Source organism: Nyctereutes procyonoides, unplaced genomic scaffold, assembly GCF_905146905.1.
Source record: "Nyctereutes procyonoides isolate TBG_1078 unplaced genomic scaffold, NYPRO_anot_genome, whole genome shotgun sequence".
Classification (NCBI taxonomy): Eukaryota; Metazoa; Chordata; class Mammalia; order Carnivora; family Canidae; genus Nyctereutes; species Nyctereutes procyonoides.
Genome location: NW_026575051.1, coordinates 19,606,365 through 19,629,144, shown reverse-complemented (window position 1 = coordinate 19,629,144; position 22,780 = coordinate 19,606,365). Strand labels below are relative to the sequence as shown.

The 22,780-nt window shown below is 40.0% G+C and overlaps 1 protein-coding gene across 1 annotated transcript in view; it reads left to right on the top strand.

Annotated features, from left to right (window-relative positions):
* Nucleotides 1–22,780, top strand: part of PKHD1 (PKHD1 ciliary IPT domain containing fibrocystin/polyductin) — a 459,739-nt gene that overhangs the window by 85,950 nt on the left and 351,009 nt on the right. The window contains 1 exon segment of the mRNA XM_055330173.1: nt 47–197. Within this exon segment, the coding sequence (XP_055186148.1) occupies nt 47–197 (151 nt within the window).

Below are 22,780 nucleotides of genomic sequence, written 5' to 3'. Positions count from 1 at the left end.
TCATTAAGATTGATGACACCCCATTTAACCTCCCCTCTCGTTTCAGCCCTAAAGTGGAAAGAGATGAAGTTCTCATCTATAATAGCTCCTGTAACATTGCCATGGAAACTGAGGCAAAGATGGAGTGTGAGACGCCTAATCAGCCAATTACCGCCAAGATTACTGAGATACGGAAGAGCCGGGGCCAGAGCACTCAGGTATAATCAAATCTTTTTTACAGACTGATTCAAACAGCTCAAATTAAATTTGTAATATTGTGTACATTAAAAAAACAATTTAGTCCAAATGGCAGCGATATATAATATTAAATGCTCTCAAACTTTGAGAAGCGAGTCTAATGCACAACATCTGAATTCATAGTTAACTATGGTTAATCATATATTTTCTCAACAACAAATGAGTGCTGCCTGGGCTCTTTTAAAGCAAATTCTGAACAGATAATCTCCGCAGCGTTTTGTCCTGCTTTCCATGTGCGTGTTGGAAAGGGGCTCTCTGTGGTTTATTTCTTCATGAAATAAATGGCCCTCAATTTAAGCAGCCCCCCCTTGGAAGGTTTCCAGATCACTCAGCCATTCTCAATTGGTGGGATGGTGAGGTCTGCTGGTTCATCCGGCTCATCTGTTCCATGGAGAGCAGAGTGGAAGCTTCAGCTTCCGAGTGGAGATCAGAGCTGGAAAGCACTGCTGGGACATTTGGTCTACCCTCTTTACCTTGATTTATCTGCTTTGAAATCATCTTAACCACCCCTCCAAGTGGCTCCCCTAAGAATGTGTTCTTAAATGTCCCCACTGAGAGATTCCACAGCCTCCCCAGGGCATTTTCAAGACTTGAAATCAGAGGCTGAGGGCTCTTTGGAAGTATATCAGATAATCTTTTACAACTCTCTGGACTTCTCAATGATAAATGATAAAAAATAATATTGATAAAATAATGATTAAAAAATAATATTTATTGAGCACCTACTCCCTTAGGGGCTTTTTTCATTATGAAACCACTTCTCGGGTTTCCTCTTTTTGTCTCCTTTATTTGGAACAAACATTTATGGGGTGCCTATTAGGTGCCACACACTACACGAGATTCTCTGGTGAATGCTGCTTCATTCAATTAAACTTTGCGAATCCCAAACTATACTTCCTGGGTTCGTGGGCATGGGTTTTTTTGTTTTAGGGTTTTTAATAATTTTTGACTAGTGTCAAAAATGTATGTGATGACAAATAACATAACTTTTCTGTTCTTCCTTAACTTTTCCCTGCCTGTCTCCTCCCTCCCCCATGCCTCACAACCTCCTTATCCTCCCCTCAGGGGCTCCCTTCACCTTCCATTCAAGGAAGATTGCACCAGCCTGCCACTTCTGGCTTCCTGTGTCCCCCAAATACACCTTTTCCTTTCAGTTCATTGCCAATTTTATCATCTCTGGGACCATAGTCCTCTGATCATAGACTCCACCTTGCTCCTCTGTCCCTTTCTTGCAGTTGGCTGTCAGTAACATCTCAAATGTTTATCATGAGGCAGTGGGTATGCTGAGTTGTGTTGTGTATCAGTGTTGTGTAGTGGAATGAGAGCTGTGGGACATTGAACAGTTTCTAAGTCTTCCTGGGCAATAATGTGAGTTGTTGGGATGCCCATGAGAGCAATGCCAGTGAATGGGAGGGAGAGGCAGGTTGCATAGTGCTTAGGTATGGGCCTTGGAGCTAGACTGTGGGGACTTGAACATATCATTTGCTACCTGGCAGCCTTCAGACAAGTTACTTAACCCCTCTGTGCTTCAGTTTTCTCATCTGCAAAGTGGAAGTAATAATAGTACCCACCTAATAGGATTGATTGGGGGCTGGTATCCTAACATCTGAGCCACTGAAACTGCTCTTCCAACTGAGTAAATTGTCCAGTGGTAGCCATTACTGGCAGTGCTAGTTTGCTAGTAGGAGTGCTAGAAAATGAAGCCGTGTTATTTCTCTGTGGTGCTTGCTGCTTTGACCAGATCATTTTGGTTCTTAGATTTCATTTAATTTTTCACCATCTCAAAAAGTAATTTTGAATTTTTCAATGCCTTAGTTGTCTTTAAATATTTGTGCAGCATATATTTATTGAGTTATAGACATGTTCAAGGTTATCTGCCATTTTCTGAAGGAGAATCGTAATGAAAAGAGACCCCTTTAGGGGATAATAGGGAGGAGAGGCCATCTAGGGATTAGGTAAGTCTTAAAGGACATATAGAGTCAATTCACTACAGTAGGAGGGAATGTGGTGTATCATCTAGACAAGCCCCTTTATTCAAGAGATGAGTTCACTGAGGTCCTTAAAGAGAGGTGACCTGATAGAGGTCACACACCTAGTAATTTGGCCTCATAGCCCGTGTGGCCCTAAATCATTATGAGGGAATCTTTAGGAACCAGAAGGGCATGTCTGTCAAAATCTACTTGGCTTGTGTCAGTGTCTGGGAGACTCCAGTCCTGGGATGCATGGTTACCCTATAGATGTTGGGATGTCTGGTTTCCCTGCACAGGTATGGGGATAACACGTCACTTGTATTGGCAAACACAGTTGCTTTATCTGGACCTGGATCTGATGAAAACCAGTGCTGACAGGTGCTTAACTAGGACTAGAATTCAGGTCTCCAGCTCTAAATACTAAGTGAGAACCTTGGAACACACGTTTCATGGAATGTTAATAAGTATTTTGTGATAAAAGTGTTCCAAGGTCAAATACATTTGTGAAAGCTGGGTTAAACAAAGTAATAGGTTTTTTTTTTTGTAGACTTTGAGAGCTTTCCACATGTGCCAACATAATGCGAATGTTGAGAGAACTTTTGTATTATCCAAATTTGTTCATTCATGGAACACTTTATTTTCAGAATTGAAGCTCCTCTCTGTCCTGCTGTGCTTGCTTTGCAAAATGTTGCTCATGCCGTGCTCTCCCCCTACCATCAAGTGGGGGATCAAAGGTGGGAAACATTACTTCCAGATGGGGCAGCCATCTAGGTCTGCTGAAGTAGACAGTATTTGTATTTTGCTTTCAAGAATCGGCAGGGTTTAGGTTCAGGGTTGCAGAGGAAAGGCATTTCTGGTGGAGAAACCAATATGCACAAGTCTCTGAGGCAAGAGCCTGTGGGAATAGTGCAAAGAACATGATGTGTGTGAATGGGACTAGTGAGTTATAGGTTTGGGAAGTAGGCTGGAATTAGGATGGCTGGTTGAGTGTGTGGCACCTTGAGTTCATCAGGTGACAGGTAATCTTTGAGGAGGCACTGCATGATCACAGGTGTGCTTTAGTCACACTGATCTGGTTGTGGGATGCCTTGGGGATCCATGGGAAGCAGGAGCATCTCAACCAAGAAAGTTATAATTGAACTAGGGAAGTGGTGGAGGGAATGGAGAGGAGGAACACACACAATAATCTGCATTTGATAACTTGTGTTAGTCAAGATGTTCAAGGATATGGAAAATGAATGATGGTAAGTAGAAAATGACATGCCAACTTTCCCAAATGATCTTTTCAAATCTATGAACTCTCTCTATATATATCTCCATGCTCATGACTCCCATATTGTAATCTCTATCCCAGAGCTCTCTCCTGAACTTTAGATTCCCAAACCTTAGGGCCTACTGTTATCTTCACTTGGATGTGGAAGTGGCATCTCAAGTCTAGGAGATTATAAATTGAATTCCCGATCACCACTGCTTGTCCTCTGTTTCCCACTGTAGTCCTGGACCAAGTTTGTGGCAGCTCTGTCTTTTCAGTTGCTCAGGCCATGGAAGTATCCTTGGTCCTCCAAATTCTATATCAAATCTATCAGGAAATTATGTTGGCTTTACCACTAATCTGACCACTTTGTAGCATGTTAGCTATCATCATCACTCTCACATTTTACTGAGTATTACAAGACTTACCCAACTGGTTTTCTACTTCCATCCTTACCTCCCTTCAGTCTGGATTAGTGGGGCCCTGGTGATATTTCAAAATATGTCTGATGATTTCACTCTTCCCAAAAACATTTCAGTGGCTCCCAAATGGTCTTGCAATTAAAAGACAACACACTGACCTAATGGGCCATTCTCTGCACTAATCCCCTCCTCCAATTCCTTTCTGCCTTCACCACTTACTTCTGTCCCTTTGTCTGCTCTGTTCCAAGATTGTTGCCTCCTCGCAGTTCCTGGACCATGCCAAGCTTGCTTCTACACTGAAACCTTTGTATTTACTGCTCCTTCTGCTTGAATACTCTTCCTAGTCCTTTTTTTAAAGTACCACTGTTCACTTTTAACTTTTTGCTGAAGTTACTTCCTCGTTGAGGTCTACCATTACAACCCTATTTATAACTGCAACCCAGTGTTGCTCACTACATATATCATGCTTGCAATTTCCCTTACTCTTTCCTGTTTTCCTATAGTCCTTATCACCTGCCAATATTTATATAAATTTGTTATATTTATTTAGCATCTAGCTTTTCCTGCTAGAATATGATCTTCAAGAAGGCGAAATGTTTGCCTGCTTTGTTCACTGGTATATCCCAACTACCTAGAACAGAGACTAAATCAATTGTACTAATGAACAATATAGAAATGCAAATGATGAGTTAAAACAAGCCAAATCACATGTTGCTTATCTAATACTATCCTCTGGTGATTATATCTGAAAGGACACACACACACACACACAGGTCTACATGCATACATTTGCACACAAAGATGTTATTGCCTTATTTATATTGTTCTTCAACTTGTACTTTTTTTAAGACCTCATGGCACTCTGGGATATAAGCTCCTTGAATAGAGGAAATTTCTTTTGCCACTAACGTTTCCAAATGCTTAGAACTATGCTTAATAAACAGCAGACCTCATTAAAAATTATGGAATGGATGAATGGATTTATAAATGAATGAATACATCATGGTCTTCTTTTCATTTTAGCTCAGGTACATTTTTCATTTTCTTCACAAGACATTGATTGTGCCTACCATGTATCACGGTGATACATCAAAACAAGAAAAAATATATGAGGACAAAGAATCTGAAAGAATGCTGGAAAACACTGTAAGATGCTATGAGGCAACCAATGGGCTTGAGAGGTTTCTGAAGGACATATTGGTTGGATGGGTAGAGAAACCAGAGCAGAATAAACACAAAGCAAAGGAAATGTAGAGAGAACTGATATAATATAGCTATACTCTTCTATAGGGCTCTGGAAGAAATTCCAAGCTTGAGTCAGGGCATACCCTTAGGGTAATTAATGAAGGGATTGCCGTGGGAATGTGGGTTGGCATTTCTTCCCTCTCTCTCTCTCTCTCCCTCCCCACCTCCTTCTTTCCCTTTGTACACGATGTGGTTGGATCTATGGCTCTCAAGGTGATGTCTTAAAAGTAGCTCATAGAACAAAGAGGAGTTATTTATTTGGGAGCAAGAGATAGGTTTGGTCTACTGTGGATGTTAGGACCACTGTTAAATGTGGTTAAACCCATGCAACTCTGAAACTCCAGGGAAAGAGGGAGGGTGAGAGCTCAGCATCCTCTCCATTTCTGCCTCCAAGAAATTCCTTTACGTTCACTTGATTCATCCAGATGTTTTACCCAGCAATTTCAGTTGTGATAACTGGAAAAATTTTCTCTGAACATCTGATCTGCCATATTAGTGGAAAAAGAAGTCTGAAAACAATGCTGTTAAAGTTATCTGGGAAAGGATTTTAAACCTAGAATCCTATATGCAGTCATATACTATTTGGAGTAAGAACAAAATAAAGACATACACGGTATACAGAATTCAGAAAGTTTATCACCCTTGTGCAGTCTCTGAAAAATTGTAAAAGCAATCCAGAAAGGGAGATGATATGGGATTCAAGAAATGATAATGAACTAATGGCTTCCCAAAAAGCAGATAAAAATTGTTGAAAATGTGGCTGTGAAGATGAACATAGCTAAGAATGTATTCTTAACCAGAGTCAGGGACCTGTTTCACATAGGTATAATCAAAGGAGAATAGGAAACAGAGACATAAATCTCTTCTTTGATAAAATGAGGAGACATTTCAAACACAAACATTATGTGAAGATGAAAAGTAAGAGAGGCGCAAATGATTTAATGGGGTAGAGTGGAGGCAAGTCAAAATTAAGCTCCTGCAAAGGGAGCTTAATTTTGATGAAAATTTAGATGAAAAGCAAGACAGTTTGCCCCAAAGAACCCTAAAGAAGCTTTAGGTTTAGAAAAATCTAAGTAAAAGGAAATAGGTCTGAGGCAAGATGCTAAAAGGTATGCATGTGGGTGGTTATTTGAGGTTCTGAATGAAAAAAATCTTTAATCAACATTCTCTGGAAACCACATACTTGCTGGTTGAAGCCAAAATTCAACTTTACTACAAAACAAAAAAACTGTAAAGAATGATTAGATCCCTAGAGTACTGCTCCTGACTGACCCAACCAGATATCTCTTCCTACTCTCCCTCCAGGATGCAGAGGCATAATTTGTGGACAAATTGATTTTATAAGATATTAATTAGGCACTTGATATCAAGCACAGAGAGATGGAGATGTGGGGTGGTACTGAAATCTGGCAGATGAATGGAAAGTCTGCTTGCTCTTTAGAGAGAGGTCAACTTCTCCTGATCCCACTAAATTCTTTCCTCTGCCCAGCTTGTAATCCTGGCAATCTAAGTTCTCCTCCTTTTAGAAAGGAGACAAAGGTTCTTCTTTGGAAAGATAAAATCAAAGTAAAGATCCACAGATTTTGACATTTGGAAGCCTCATGAAGTTCTGCTTACACAGATCATCCACTTAGATTTTTAGTGCCTTACTCTTATATATGAATGGGTGGGCTTCTGGTTTTGGCCATGAGAGAATAACGAGTTTCAGACTACCCTCCTGCCATACCCAACTACATATCTAGTTGAAATGTATTAGATAACAGCACAAGGCTGTGATCCTTGAGAGAATGGGAACACACTAGGAGAGTGGCTTTCTGTCTGGGAGCACATTCCCAAACACAGCACTGGGAAATAGAACCCAAGAAGAGAGAAGCCCAGTCTCACTGGTAGGAGTTCAGGGCTGCTTAGGTAGGGAGCTAGTAGGTAGAATTTAATGAAATAATGGCCAACATTTTTTCAACTTTGATGAAAATTACAAACCCACAAATATAAGAAGATTAATGAATCTAAACTAGTGGAAACATAATGAGATCCATTATTGGAATTCTCAGTAATGTTAAGATGTTAGTTCTTCCAGTTAAGTTGTATGCTCCAAGGTAATATTTAGAGTCAATGCAATTCCAATAAAATATCCCAACAGGTTTGTTAATTTCTTTCTTTCTTTCTTTCTTTCTTTCTTTCTTTCTTTCTTTCTTTCTTTCTTTTTCTTATTTCTTTCTCCCCTTTCTTCCTTCCTTCCATAGAAATTTCGAGGTTGATTTAAAAATTTTATGGGAACACAATGAATAGCCAAAACTGCCTTTAAAAAAAACAAAATTTGAGGACTTAACAGTGCCTGATTTCAAATCTTACCATAAGACTGTGGTAATCTATTGGGCTTTATGATCTCATTTGAAAGAAGGATTCTCTTGCCAAATGTATGTTTGAAAGCTCTTGCCACAGCATCAGGAAACCCAGGAGAGGGAAAAGGTTGAAGGAAGGTATGATGAGATGTATCAAAAATAATGTGATCAGGAGATCCTTAATAATATTTGAGGTGGTAGGATGGTATTGGTGGGGAAAAAACTCAGATTTTCTATGGTTAGGGAGTGGCAAATAAATGCAGGTAGGTGGTATTGATCACAAGCAGGAAGAGAAAAGAAGGGTGCAGATGAGTATTGTGACTGGACAGCACCTTCCTTGTGCCCAGAACTCACCATCACTAGCACTAGGGATGGTTTCTTCAGTTGAGGGTAATGGATTAAAGCTGTGGTTTTCAAGGATGTTCCTCAACTTGACAAAATGCAAACCCCCAAGCTTCTTACCACATCCATTCATCTAGTGACCACAGAGTAGCTCCTACATAACCCTGATGTCATATGGTCAAATCACCAGCATCTTTTGGGAAATATTTATATTTTCAGACTTACTTGGAGAATCTTCAGTGTATAAGTCTCTCAGGAAAATTTTATTTTTCTAAAAATTGAAGGATTTTTCTCTTGGGAAATCCCACAATGCCATATCATACTCATTTTAGGAATTTATCTTTTAAAATTATTTAAATTATGTGTATTTATTGAAATATCTTTTCCCTCAACTAGATACTAAATTCTCTGTGAATGGGATGCATATTGGATTCCTCCTTGATGGATGGGTGGATGAAGGTATATATCTGCACTGGATTATTATTTAAAAAGCAAAATCACATTGCTTAATCTAATCTTTACTTTCTGTTGAAGGGGATTCTTCTAGAAATTGGTGTAATACGGTGATGTGCCAGATTTTAGATAAGAGGCCAATCTGAAATGACTTTCCATTCCCTGTTTTTTTCCCTCCTATTACTGAAACACAAAAAATACTTTTCTGCTGTTGTTTCTTCTCTTCTCTCCTTATTATTTTCCTTCCCTATTCCTTCTTTTCTTCTCTTACTTTTTTCTCCTCTCTCGTCCTCTGCCTCCTATCTTCTCCCCCTTCCCTCCTCTCATTTCCTTCTCCTTCTCTTTTTTTCCCCCTATTCCTCTCTTTCTTTTCAAAGCATTTTTATTCCTTGTGTATCATCAGTCTTGTGTGCCTGGGGAGGTAGGTGCTATTGAAAGATGGGTTGAGCTGGTTGTTAGGCCAGAAACCCGAGATGTAGGAACCCAACCATTCCCTTCCTGTCTTGGAGGAAATTTACAGAATCCCTTGTGCTTCTAGTTTTTCTGTGAAGTGAGGCCCCTCATGTGTACCATTTCCCCTACTGTGAGGGCAGGGTGAGTTGGGAAGGCAAGTGGCTTCACATCTGAAAGGACTTTCCCTCCTTAAAAGGATGATGTGGCAGGTAGCAGAGACAGATGGGATACGTGATGAATAGGACTCCTTCAGCCTGACTCATAGTTCTAGAAATGTCCTGTCTGATTTTGAGTGTGTGGCAAGTCACTTAACCTGTCAGTTGATTAAGGTTAGTCCTCCCTGACTTCCAGGTTTTGGATAGAGGAAGACAATTGATACAAAAGGGTAGTGATAGGAGGAAACTAAGAATTCAAGATGCATGATGCCAGAGTACTTATGAGCTTGAACTCGGAATAAAAACTGGATTTGAGGCTGATCCTTCTACTTACTTATCATATAAAATTGGGCAAATTTTCTTAATTTCCTTCCATTAATTCATATTTCATACACATAGAACACTTAAAGCAGTGTCTCATTCACAGGAAACCGTCAGAATGTGCTGGATATTACTACCTCTGGTTAAAAACAGAGTGGGACTACATAATTAAGAAAGAAAGTGAGTGAGTGTTCTGCAAACTGTTATGAATGGCTAAGGTGTTATAATTTATGGCATTGTTTATTGCGATTTTGTCATAACCAGAACTGGTTATGTAATAGAAGCCTTGCCACATTTTTGAGCTCAAGACTTTGAAGGCTTCTTTCTCTTGCTTTTTCTTTAAGAAAAGGAAATTCAGGCAATTTGTAGCCTGAATGTAGGCTTAAATTCATCTGAACAAATTAATTGTGCCTCTCTGTTTCTCAAAGACTCTTTGTATTAAATGAGTTCATGCCATCCGCCTGTTCCTTTTCCACCAAGGTATTTTAACAACAAATGAGGTTATGATTTCAAAGACTCTATCCCATTTTGGTCCCCAAAAGTCCTTATCATTCTTAGATATTATAATATTACCAAGTAATTATTACAGTACCATACAAGAGTTTGAATCATCTTAGGTAAATTTGTTCTTAGCTTTTATCTTAAAATAATAGTTTCTGTTCTCATTGGAAAACAGTGAGCTTTATTAGCCCTGTGAAAATGACTCTATTAATGACAAGCAGAGGGCAGTCCCACTGGGACATGACATGATTATTTTCTTCTGAAGTACAGCTTCGTAAATGGAAACCATTCTGGTCTAAATAAATACTGTGTGGAATTTTCTCAGGGAACCTCATATCATGCAAAAATACATGGGCTCATTTTGGGTCTGATTATGGGAGTGTAATGATCATATTTCTTCTGTGCCTTTCCAAATATGGGACTTTAGCTAGCCTACCAAGAGGTGTAAGTGCTAAGAAATTGCTTTGGGTAGTAGGATGGCCCCATAATACGGCTCTTTGGATTCTACAGGGGCACTGGGGCTTGGTGAATGAAGAACCAGAAATGTTTGAGTTAGTTTGTTCACTGACTCATTGGTGGCTTTGGACGATTTAGTTTTCTAATCTTGGTCTCAGTTTCCCCATCTGTGACTTGGGTGGATTATATGGAAGCTCTTAACAATGGAATGTGAGAACTGTGATATATGAATATGTTACATTATCAGTATATTGAATTCTTCATCTGATAGAGAAGCTTGCTTTCTCAGAGGTTTATTAATTCATTTCCTGGAGACTTTGTTGTGAATCCCCATCTTCTTGAACCTGATGAAGAAGTAAGAGAGCACTCAACCATGAGTAGGCTCCCTTTCCAGGCCATGAAGGGTCTCAGGTAGTAGTTGAACGGATTTCAGAAATTAGATATAGATTAGATGTGTGTGTGTGTGTGTGTTAGTGGTGGTGGTACTGATGTGGAGGTGTTTGTGTTGGTGGAAACAATATGAGTTTCATAAGTTTGGACATGTGGTGTTTTACTAGGCGTGTCAAACATTTTTAATTTTGCTGTGAAATGTTATCAGTTTTGAGTCTAATATATATAGCATTTCTATTTGAAATAGCAAACAATCACCTGTCTTGTAATATAACAGGCAACTCCGTGAATTTGGAAGAATGGGGTTTTCAACTCAGTGACGTCCTCTTTGAAATCTTGTTTGCTTATCCATTCATCTTCTTTTTCAAGATCCTTGCTGTTAGTGCCACAACTCTGAGGTTTGTGCTTTCTCCAAAGAGTCACAGTACTGCCTCAAAAATGCATGTTGTTATGAAAGGAGTGTAGAGAGCCTTGTCTAGCTAGTGATAGTACCAGTTGGAGCCCTGAGGGTGAAGAAATTTGGGTAAAAGCTATAGGCAGGACATCTCATTTTGCATGAGGGAGAATGCGGTTGTTCAAACATCGAAAGTGTCATGGAAGCTGACTTCATCGATTGGACATCCAGCTCTGAGAGAAAGAACTCTTGTCTTTCAGGGGCTTGCTTTAGAGGTAGAGAGAAGGGGGACCAGAAGGAGAGAAACAGGGGTGTTAGGTAGAATTAAAAGAGTACTGAACTGCATTTTGATAAAAACTGTTATGGAGATGGAGGTCCTCTTGATGGGATTGCCACTTGTATGAATCAATTGATGTTAACTTGTTTTTGAGTCTATGAAATGGTTGTCTCAGGCATAAGCTCTCTGACATAAATTTGGATATTCTGCTTCTTTTCCTACTGGTTCATTTCAGCTTTGAGGGGATTGAACTAATGTCACTGGGCAGATCAATGAAGGGTACATAGGTCCTACTTTGTATTGTCCTGTCATCTTCATATGTTGCTTTGTTCCTGGGTAGGGCTGTTGGGCAGGACCTTTTGTGGCCCTTCATTGTTGACTGAAGTGTACTGATGACAGACTCCTGCCAGGATATTGATGAAGGTGTATTTGACCCCAACAATGGTTTAAGTTCTCTCTCTGCCTGCTCTTTTCTATGGAACCATCATAAATGCAAATCAAGGTATGTGGATGAGGGAAGATTTTCCATGAAATATACACCAACAGATCACCTCAGCTTTACTAAAATGAGGGACATGTGTCCTTTCTAAAGGAGGAAGAAAGGAATTCTCTAAAAGCAGCCATTTAATGAAGGAATATATTGCTCACAGAAGCTTATACATTAAAAACCATAAAAAATGAAAAACAGGAAAGGCATGTATTGATTCTGTTGATTTGCCAAAGGAACTTCTGGCCTTTCTAGGATATGATAACCACTGTACTAGTTTCTTCAGGTTCTTTTGATGGGAGATGCAGATATAACTCAGGAGGAATCCATGTAAAGTATTTCCTTACTTCCAATTAAGTGCCAAGAACCTCCTACGATTAATGGGTATTTAAGTGATTTTCCAGAATCATCTCTCTGTTTTAACTAAGAGAATGTATCACAGTTCTGCATTTAGTCTCCTCTGTGATAGCCATCTCTATCTAATATCCCGTTCTCAACTATTTTGAGCACAAGGAAGCTTTGCACTTTCCCACCCTTTTAAGGTCTGATGGGGCATATGAGTTGCTTAGAATGTGAGTAGAAGCCTTTAATTTCTAGGGCTTGGCTCTCTAACTAGCCCTTTCTTTTTCTTTGCCATGATGACCACATGGCTCAGAGCATGAGGTCAATAACATATAGAGGACAGTTGTTTTACCCTGGAGAATTGCTAACATTTATAGCTGTCTTTGTGTGAGCAAGAAATAAATGTTTATTGTCCAGGAGGATTTGAGATATTTATTACCGCATATAATTTAGCCCAGCCCTAGATAGTGGCTAACCATATCATCTTTCACCTTTAGCTTTGTGGCTTTCCCACTACCTTCCACATGGTGTCTTTAATTCTTCTCTCTGACCACATGGAATCATCACCCAGTTAGTGCAATTGCTTGGTCATAGGGTAGTTTTATTTTTAGCTTTTTGAGGAACCTCCATACTGTTTTCCAGAGTGGCTGTACTAGTTTGCATTCCTACCAACAGTGTAAGAGTGTTACCCTTTCTCCTCATCCTTGCCAATATATCTGTTGTTTCCTGACTTGGTAATGAGGTCGTATCTCATTGTGCTTTTGGTATCTCATTGTGGTATTTCCCTGATGGCAAATGATGTTGAGCATTTTTTTCATGTGTCTGTTGGCCATTTGTATGTCGTCTTTGAAGAAATGTCTGTTCATGTCTTCTGCCCTTTTCTTGGATTTTTTGTTTTTTTGGGTATTGAGTTTGTAAGTTCTTTATAGATTTTAGATGCTAGACCTTTATATGATATATCACTTGTGAATATCTTCTCCCATTATGTAGGTTGCCTTTTAATTTTGTTGATTGTTTCCTTTGCTATGCAAAAGCTTTTTATCCTGATAAAGTCCCAATAGTTCATTTTTGTCTTTGTTTCCCTTGCCTCTGGAGATGTGATCTAGCAAGAAGTTGCTGTGACTGAGGTCACAGAGGTTGTTGCCCTTGTTCTCCTCTAGGACTTTGATGGATTCCTGTCTCAAATATAGGTCTTTCATTCATTTTGAGTTTATTTTTGTGTATGGTGTGAGGAAATGGTCCAGTTGCATTCTTCTGCATGTGGCTGTCCAATTTTCCCAGCACCATTTGTTGAAGAGATTGTCTTTTTTTCCATTGGATATTCTTTCCTGCTTTGTCTAAGATTATTTGACCATAGAATTGAGTGCCCATTTCTGGGTTCTCTGTTCTGTTCTATTGATCTATGTGTCTGTTTTTGGGCCGGTTCCATAACTCATGCTCTCTTATTTGTCTTTTTATATTTTACTTTTTTAAAAAAATTGTTATAAAGACTTTAATCTCAAGGGAAGAAACACAACTCAAATAGACTTAAATGATAGAGAATCACAGGATGGCTCACAGAATGGGAAAACTCAGGAATCATAGATATGGCCTGATCCAGCAGTTCAATGCTCACTAGTGGGATGGCTCTGCCTACCAGAGGGCCAGATTTAACCTAGGCCTGCCTCCTTTGTGCCCACAAGATGGCTGTCAGCAGCTCCCAAGGTTACTTGCACTCGTCTTCATATTGCATGGGAATGAAAGGGTCTTTCATTTATGGGAACAGTCTCAGAAAGAGGAAAGTGCTTTTCCAGAATCCTCCAACAAATATCTCCTCAAGAGTCATTGGTCCAAGTTGAGTTACTTGACCACACTGCCCCATGCATGGGGAGATAGGCTTTAGTGGTTGTTTTTGGCTGATGAGTGTCCACTGTGGAACTTAGAATGGACCTCATCCAACCAACACCTGGGTAAGAATATGAGACCAGTGATGCCTGGAAGAAAAATCTTGGAGTTATTGATGAAGGGAAGCTGGAGAATGGAAATTGAGGGGAATCAGCCAATGCTTGCCTACAACACCTCACTTTTTCTCTTAATGGCTCTCAATTAAGGCCTCTTCCTCTGGTTCTCCTCACTGATCCTTTTTGATAACTTAACACATTGCTATTGCATGGCATTTTAACAGGTGTGAAAATAAAGCACCTCTTCTGTATAAGAGAACTGGCTCTAGAGGGTATTATGCTGAGTGAAATAAGTCAGTCAGAGAAAGACAAATACCATATGATTTCACTCCTATGTGGAATTTAAGAAAAAAAGCAGATAAGCACAGGGGAAGGGAGAGAAAAATAAAATAAGATGAATCAGAGAGGGAGACAAACCATAAGGGACTCTTAACTATAGGGAACAAACTGAGGGTCCTGGAGGGGAGGTGGGTGGGGGATGGGGCAACTGGGGGATGGGCATTAAGGAGGGCATCTAACTGAATGAGCACTGGACTTTACATAAGACTGATGAATCATTGAAGTCTACCTTTAAAACTAATAATATACTATGCTAATTAATTGACTTTAAAATTTAAAAACCCAGCAAGATCCCCTTATTAAAAAAAAAAAAGAGAGAAAGAATTGGCTAAATGAGAAGGAAGCATAGACTTGGTAAATCTCCCTTAGAATTCAGTAGAGTGTTTGCTTTTAACAAACAAGTAAACAAGCAAACAAAAGCATACAAACACATAAAAGCGTATACACCTTCAATAGCATGCAGGACCGCAAAATCAGTTGTTTTTTGGTGATGTGCAGTGTTCCTGATTCAAAATGAAAGTGATTGTTTTTATGATGTATCAGCTCCCAACGGGGGTGGCTCATCATTCAGTTCTATGTGAGACAGCCCTCCTCTAATAATAGAGAGAAGAGCCATCTAAGGAAAGAAATGGTGTGTTATAACGTTTGTTTCTCATAATGGGTCCTCCCAAACACTATACAAATACTAATTAACTAAACCTTTCAGTGTCCCTGCGCAATGAATACCTATTTATATGGAGTGAAGTTGACAGAGTCAGTTGACTAAAGCCCCCACTCCCCCCACCCCCATGAATCTCAAAGTAAGAACCATGATTCCTGGGCTCACAGCTCCTGTACTGTGAGCCCAGGAATCCCCCAAAAGCACTGCCATTCAACTTCTTTCTCTTCCCAGAGGGGAAAAGTATGCACAGACAAGCAGAAGCAAACCAGTTTTGTTTCTGCCTGACCCTGATTAATATGAGTTTGAAGGACACTACTTGATGATTTTACTCAGATGTTGAATGAATGGAAGAACATGACCAACGGAGAGGGCAAGTTACTCTTGCACCAGGAAAATGAAATTACGGTCCTTTAATCCTCCTCAAATATTGTTGACAGCTCACTCTCAAGGTGCCAGTCAGTATATTAGTCCCTGGATGGGATTTTTAGATACTTACTTTGATACATAGCAGAAGACTGTGAAACTGTGAAGGTCTTGGATGAAATTCTGTGTCCAACTTTGGAAGGATAATGTTAACTCTGCAGGTGAATAAGATACAACCTCAACCTGGAATGTACTGTTTGATAGGAGAGTTATAAGAACCCAATAACTGGACTGTGAGCTAAGTGTCATAAATGTGATAATAAAGGCATTACATTTTGCTATGGAAAATCACTGAAGGCCAAGAAATCATCAGATGGAAAAATCATTACCTGGAAATTCCCTGGAGGGTATGGCATTTTATCCAGGCCTACATTTATTTGGATTATAAGGAGAAGGGGAGACAAGGAGCAAAGGTGGATACTAGGGAAGAGACAATTATTATGGAGTCCCAGAAGTGGGAAGACACGGTTTATACATAAGTCATGATATTTGATTGGAATGTAAGTTTTGAAAAGAAGTAGCAGGAAAGGGAGTGACTAGAAACAAAGGTTGGGGAACATGAATGGTCTTGATGTCAAACTAAGGAGTGTGGTTTCCTCCAGGAGAAACTGTAGAGCTATTTGAGGCTTTATAAATTTTGCAGCTACCACTTTGTCTCATAAAATACCATTTAGAGCTCCTATCAGAGTCAGAATGCTAGTCTGGCTCAAGTGTGGTCTGACGCCAGGTTAGTTCCAACACAAGTTAACTGCTGTTCTCTTAGGACTCAGATACAGGTAGAGAAAGGTCAATACTGAGGCAAGAGTAAAAGGAAGTGAGGCATCTTCGAGCTGCAGCCAACAGGGTTGAGGATGGGTATTCTGAAGGAAGTACAGAGAAATGCTGAATGACTTACTGAGTGAGGGGAAGCATAGAGACTCTCGTTGGTGTTCTGGATTCCTGGTAAGTTAGAGAATGCTATAGTGGTCTGAGAGTTGCTAGTCTGGTCCTACCCTGTGGGCATGGATGATAACTACCTGCGAGAATATAGGCAAGTCCTGAGGAAAACCTGTTTCCTCATCTGTAATGAGGAATGGGACTGAATCAGCATTTTCGCATGTGAGTTCCGTGGACAATCAGCAGTGAAGAATATACCATTGGAGAATAAGGCTCTGTGGTCAAATAAGCATGGGAAATGCTGCAGACACTCCCATTCCACTCTGGGAGTCATGACACCCAGTGACACATTCGAGGCGTGTGGAGTCCTGCAGAAAGGAACACAGTTTTATCCTGTCGAACTGGCTGTCTTCTTTGGTCATAAGAAGTTTATTTATTTATTTATTTTTCCCCATGCAACTCCTATCAGCTCCCTGTGGAAATTTCGAACTATCATTGTAAGAGAAAAGTCTCATTGTCACATTCTCTGATTCTGGGTCATCACTGAGGGTGATGGATTTTCCAGATTTTCCAGATCCAAGGGAGGTTTTCTCTTCTACTCTCTGGTTGAGTGCATTCTCCTCCCTATAATGGAGGACTTACCATCATTCCCCAATCAACTTGGCCTCAGAGTTGAGGCAAAAAGTTCTTTCACAATGTTTCTTAAAGCGCTTTGAGGTCTTCTGATGAAGAAGATCCCTGGTGGATTTGTCACCTGACTTCATTAGAAACCCTGCATGCTAAGAAGCTATCAACTTCAGCTTCCAGTTTGGAATCATCATATTTCTAACGTACTCTATTAACCAGGAAAGAGCTGAGGGATTATTTTTTTCTTCTCTTTTTTGCATCTGTATATAATGTAATTTAAAAAGCAAAAAAGACACTGATTGTCTGTCCCACAGGACTTCATTAACTCCCAGCTTCATGGTGTGCCGCAGCAATAATAAGAAAAGGAGAAGTTCGGGTGTTCCGTACCTGTCCACTTCCACCTCTGGTGCATAATGAGATGTCGGGAGTGGTGACACTGATGAGATGTGTGAAACGCGCTGATTGCAGGAGGCGCCCAGCTGCCTGCTTAGCTCCTGGGAGCTCTGGCCAGGCTGGAAGCGCCGCGGATCGGCAAGCAGCATTTTCCCCATTCACCTCCCTGCCACCTGAGCGGTGGTTTTGTTGACCTTTAGCTCTGCCTTCTGCACCCCGGTGGGATGTTATGACAATCGTCGCGGGGCAGATGCCATGTTTATGAAGCTGCCTGTAGCGAATCGGACTGGTAGTGCAGGATCTCCCAGCCAGCCCTCAGGGGAGCCCATTAAGAAATTGCAAGGCTAATAAAAATCATGCTGGATGAAATTGCAGTCCTCTGGTGCCACTCCGTGATGGGTCCAATCTGGTTTTAAATTTTAATGGGGGCAGGGACCGAAGGTTTGAACTGGGACCCCTGTACCGGAGGCGCTGAAAGTTGTACCTTCTTAACCTGGAGCTGGAACCGTTCAGGGAGAGGATACGCTGGCTTCTCTCCTGGTGCGACGTTTCTGCACAGTTGAGATAGGAATTTATTAATGTTTCTTATATGCTAACAATGCACTGCTCCTGGATAAAAAGGCCTCACTCTGCCAGGTGGCATGCGATTTGGGCTACAGTTCGGGTCCTCTGGCCTCACACTGATGGAAGCCTTGTGTGTCCCTGCCCGAGGGGGCCTTGAAAACACATGGGCAACAGTTCCCAGCTCCTCATCTCAGTCGGATTGTCCTAGGACTTTCCTGTGCTGGTAGCTTCTCGAAAAGGAGACTGGGTGAGCTCTCTTGGAGAGCCATTCTAGCATTTAAATTCATCTTCACACTGGACTCCGTCTAATCCGGACCACTGCATCAGAAGGTAGTTCTTCATCCTTTGCTGAATCTTTTCTCCCAGAATCCGTCACTTCCCCTGGTTACACCAATGGCTTCCACACAGTAAAATTAAACAACCAAACATCTAAGTGCTCTTTTGGTAAGACTGAGGAAAGTGGGAGGAAAAACGTGATAAGGTGCTTCGTTGCTGGGTCTGACACCATGTAGAAAGGTATATTCTGTGTTTTATTGTAAAGAAACACCACATCTACTGAAAGAAAGCGGTAACAGTCACTGAATACTTACTTCTTGTCAGGAACTGAGTGAAGCCCTCAATCCCAACTGCCCATTTAATCCTCAAAATGAAGCTTTGGAGTGATTGCTGTTATCATCTCTAATTCACAGATTAATAAGTGCTCAGAAATATTAGTGGCTTATTTCGGGGCCCACAGCTTATGTAAGTGGCAGAGTGGGGACTCAAAGATATAAGAATTCTAGAGCCCATACTATTACTGCTAATTTCTTTTGAAAAAAACATTTCAAAAAAAAATAAAAAGAAAAAATCTATTCTCTTTTGTAGACATTTCCCAAAATAAATATGTGAAATTACAATATCGATGAGTAGAAGCAAATCTCAGGGTAGTGGAGAAAGCATAGTATATTAAAATTTATCTCCTGAGCTTCAACCTCAGTTATAGCGTGAGTATGGTTCTGCCACTTCACCTACCACAGCTTCTGCTTTCTTGTGGGTATTACCCTACCACTTGTGTTCTATGTCCTTCCAGTAAGATTTCCTGCTTCCCTTTTCCTTTCTCTCTGACAGTGATTTGAGGGGAAGTGCTTCTGTGTGTGTGTGTGTGTGTGTGTGTGTGTGTGTCTGTATGTTTAAAGATTTTTATCTACAGGCAGCCTGGGTGGCTCAGCAGTTTAGCACTGCCTTCAGCCCAGGGCCTGATCCTGGAGACCTGGGATCGAGTCCCACGTCAGGCTCCCTGCATGGAGCCTGCTTCTCCCTCTGCCTGTGTCTCTGCCTCCCCCTCTCTCCCTGTGTCTCTCATGAATAAATAAAAATCTTAAAAAAAATAAAGATTTTATCTATTTATTCATGAGTGACAGAAAGAGAGAGAGAGGCAGAAACATAGGCAGAGAGAGAAGCAGGCTGCCTGTTGGGGAGCCTGATGAGGGATTTGATCCCAGGACCCCAGGATCATGACCTGAACCAAAGGCAGACACTCAACCACTGAACCACCCAGTGCCCTGTGTGTATTTTTATATGCATTTATCTTCGTGAGGTAGTATGCGATATAAGGCCCTAGCATTTATATCTTCTCTGTAATGACCACTGGAGGAAAGTTTTATTAAATGAATACATGCATGAACATAATTAAGGTTAATGGTCACTAGAATTGAAATCAATTCCCAAAACTTTCATTGTGAAACTTTCAGAAACTATTTTGAGACTGTAGACATTAGGAACCACCAAAGAATCATACTATTACTAAAGAAATGGTATACAAAGGGCAGTTTTATTCAGAAGGGCCCTCCCATTTCAAAGAAAGGCATTTAGTCTTACTATTTACTACCTGGGTTTTCCTATGGGTTGCAGAGGTGGAAGATGTGTTTGACATAGTTGACTTTCTCATGGTATCTTTAGGAACTCTTTTACTAAGTCTTGATAATGTAAAATTTAGTAGAAATTACTTATTTACAGTATAGAGAAAACCCCATAATTTCTTTGTTATATTATTTTAGTGAAGTAATGGTAGACCAGGTCTGTAGTTCCAGGATGTGCACTTTAATTTTCCTTTTTAAATTTTCTGGGGAATGGGGCAGTACATCTTAAGGTAGAGAGGAGTGGTATTGGTGTGGGAGATATAAGAGTTTCATAAGGTTTAAACATTTGCCAATTTTACATTGCCCCGTAATTCCAGCTTCACTCTTCCTACCATTATGGGCTCTCTACAATATCACTTAAGTGCTTTAGTGTGCAAAACAAGAGAAAACACGTTTCCATCTTGTTACAAAAATGTTACATGCTGCATAAGTAGAAAATTTAAAAGGAGATAATAGAAAGAGACAAAAAATATCCTTCATAATTTTAGCATCAAGTTTCTTTAATTCTGGCCAAGGAAATGTTGACCAGTGATGTCAAGAGCCATTCAACGATTCCTTGGCAGCTTTACCTTGTAACTTTCAAGCTGGAGCATTTAAATATGGCAACTCCTGATTTTAATGTCTATAGACATGATGTAGAAGTATGATAATTTGGTGAAGTAATAAAAAGATATTCTCTGCAGGATGAGTAAATTTGGAAAGGTCATAAGTTTAATGTTGACAATGCGTGGGGTGATATATTTATGTCTATGACTACATATCTATCCATAAAATTCAGCATTAAAACAATTTTAAAGATTTCTGTGTTCCATGTTAAGAAATCAACCCTCTCAGAATCATGGAAAATCGACCCTATTCTTTACTGGGATGTCACAGACTTCTATGGTAAAATTGGAAGAACAGTACAATTGGTCTATTTAAGGCAATATACTTATTAAGGCCTAATTTTTCTTCAACTTTTTAATGAAGAGTGTGTATTATTTTTTAAAAGATTTTATTTATTTATTTGAGAGAGAGAGAGAGAGTGCATGAGAAGGGGAAGCAGCAAAAGGAGAAGCAGAGTCCTTGCTGAGTGGGGATCCTGATGTGGCGCTGGATCTTAGGACTCCAGGATCATAACCTGAGCAGAAGGCAGATGCTTAACTGACTGAGACACCCAGGCACCCCTTTTAGAAACAATTTAAAATACAATTGACACTTGAACAGCTGGCTCCCTGTGCAATCAAAAATCTGTGTATAACTTCGACTCCCCAAAACTTAACTACTAACACCGTACTGTTGACTGGAAGCCTTATCAATAGCATAAACAGTTGATTAACACTTGATATAACAGTTGTTTATTATATGTATCACATACTATATTCGTATAATAAAAGAAGCTAGGGAAAAGAAAATGTTATTAAGAAAATCATGAGGGGGGGGTACCTGGGTGGTTCAGTTGGTTAAGCATCTGCCTTCAGCTCCTGTCAAGACCTGGGGTCCTGGGATGGAAGCCATCTCAGGCTCTCTGCTCAGTAGGGAGACTGCTTCTCCTTCTACCCCTCTGCTCCTCCCCCCCATGCGCATGTGCATGCAAGTGCTCTCTCTCTCTCTTTTTCTCTTGCTTGCTCTCTCTCTCAAATAATAAAACCTTACAAAAAAAAAAGAAAATCATAAGGAAGAGGAAATACATTTACAGTGCTGTACTGTTAAAAATCTGAGTATAAGTGAACCTGTGTTGTTCAAGGGTCAACTGAATATAAAGGTAGAGAGAATAACATAATGAACTCCATGTGCCCATTATCCACCTTCAACAACTATTAGTTTATTTACTTTTGCTTTCTTCACTTCTAATTGAAGACTTTTTTATATGGGTTACCTTTGAAAATGGAATCTGCTAATGGGAATTTTAAGGATAAAGGCAATTTTTAACCCAGAATGTTCATAGTTGAGTATTTTACACAGAATATATTCAGAGTGAAAAGGATGACCATATTTCACATTTATTGGCATTTATAGGAACAATGAGGCATCTGGAGTTTAGATTAAAAATTGTTCATATATGTGAATATATATATGCAAAGTATTGCATTGAGCCTCTTTTCTTTCTTTTGTTTCTGCTTTCATTCCTATTCAACTCCTATTTGAAGTTGAGGTCTAAAACTCTGCAGGTGTATTTGCATTTTATAAGAGAATTCTTGGAGACCCAAATACTGGAAGGTATACTAGTAGAAAAATAGACAGGATAATTTTTGCATATGTTGTGGGGCATGCTTGTTACCCTGTCAGATTCCATTGCCTGAGCAGCTGACTGACTATTCAGTAACTTTCAGGGAATAAATAGTAACTCAGATATATTGAGTGTTTATAGGTAGTTGATACATGCTGTATAACTATTATGTGTACATTGTTTTCACAGCACTATGGAGTATATATTATTAGCTCCATTTTACAGATAAGGAAATGGATGCTTCTAAAAGCTGAGAGACTTGCCCAAGGCCGCATGGCTAATAATATCGGAGCAGGGATTGTGAAATGCAGTTTGCCTAGTGTTGAGCTTTCTCTTAACCATCATGCTCCCTGTCAAATAAGTTACTAAAAATGATAGCAAATGGTATGTCAGGGGTGGGGGAGAGAATGAGATAGCGAAAGGATGGGGTAGTCTGGAAAACAAATTTGAGTTAATCAAAATAAATTAATAAAATCTCATGTCTCGTTAAATTAGAACAATGCTCTTTGGATGCTGTATAAGTTCAAGGGCATGGCTTTGTATTTACTAAGGAACAGAAATGTTTCAGTTTTGTTTTGAAAATTTTGGCACAAAAGAGCAAGATGCTTTTCACAGCCCTGGCCCTGGAATATGGAAAGGCTCTGAAAAAAGGGAGGGGCTACCCACGCTGATTTTGTATGAAAGGATGTCCACTGGAATCAAACAAAGAAAAATGCCATACAAGGGAAGAAAAGGACTTGGGAGCAGATATTATCAATGCTGGGAGAGGCAACATCTGCGCCAGGTTGTTAAGATGTAGCAAGTCAAGATG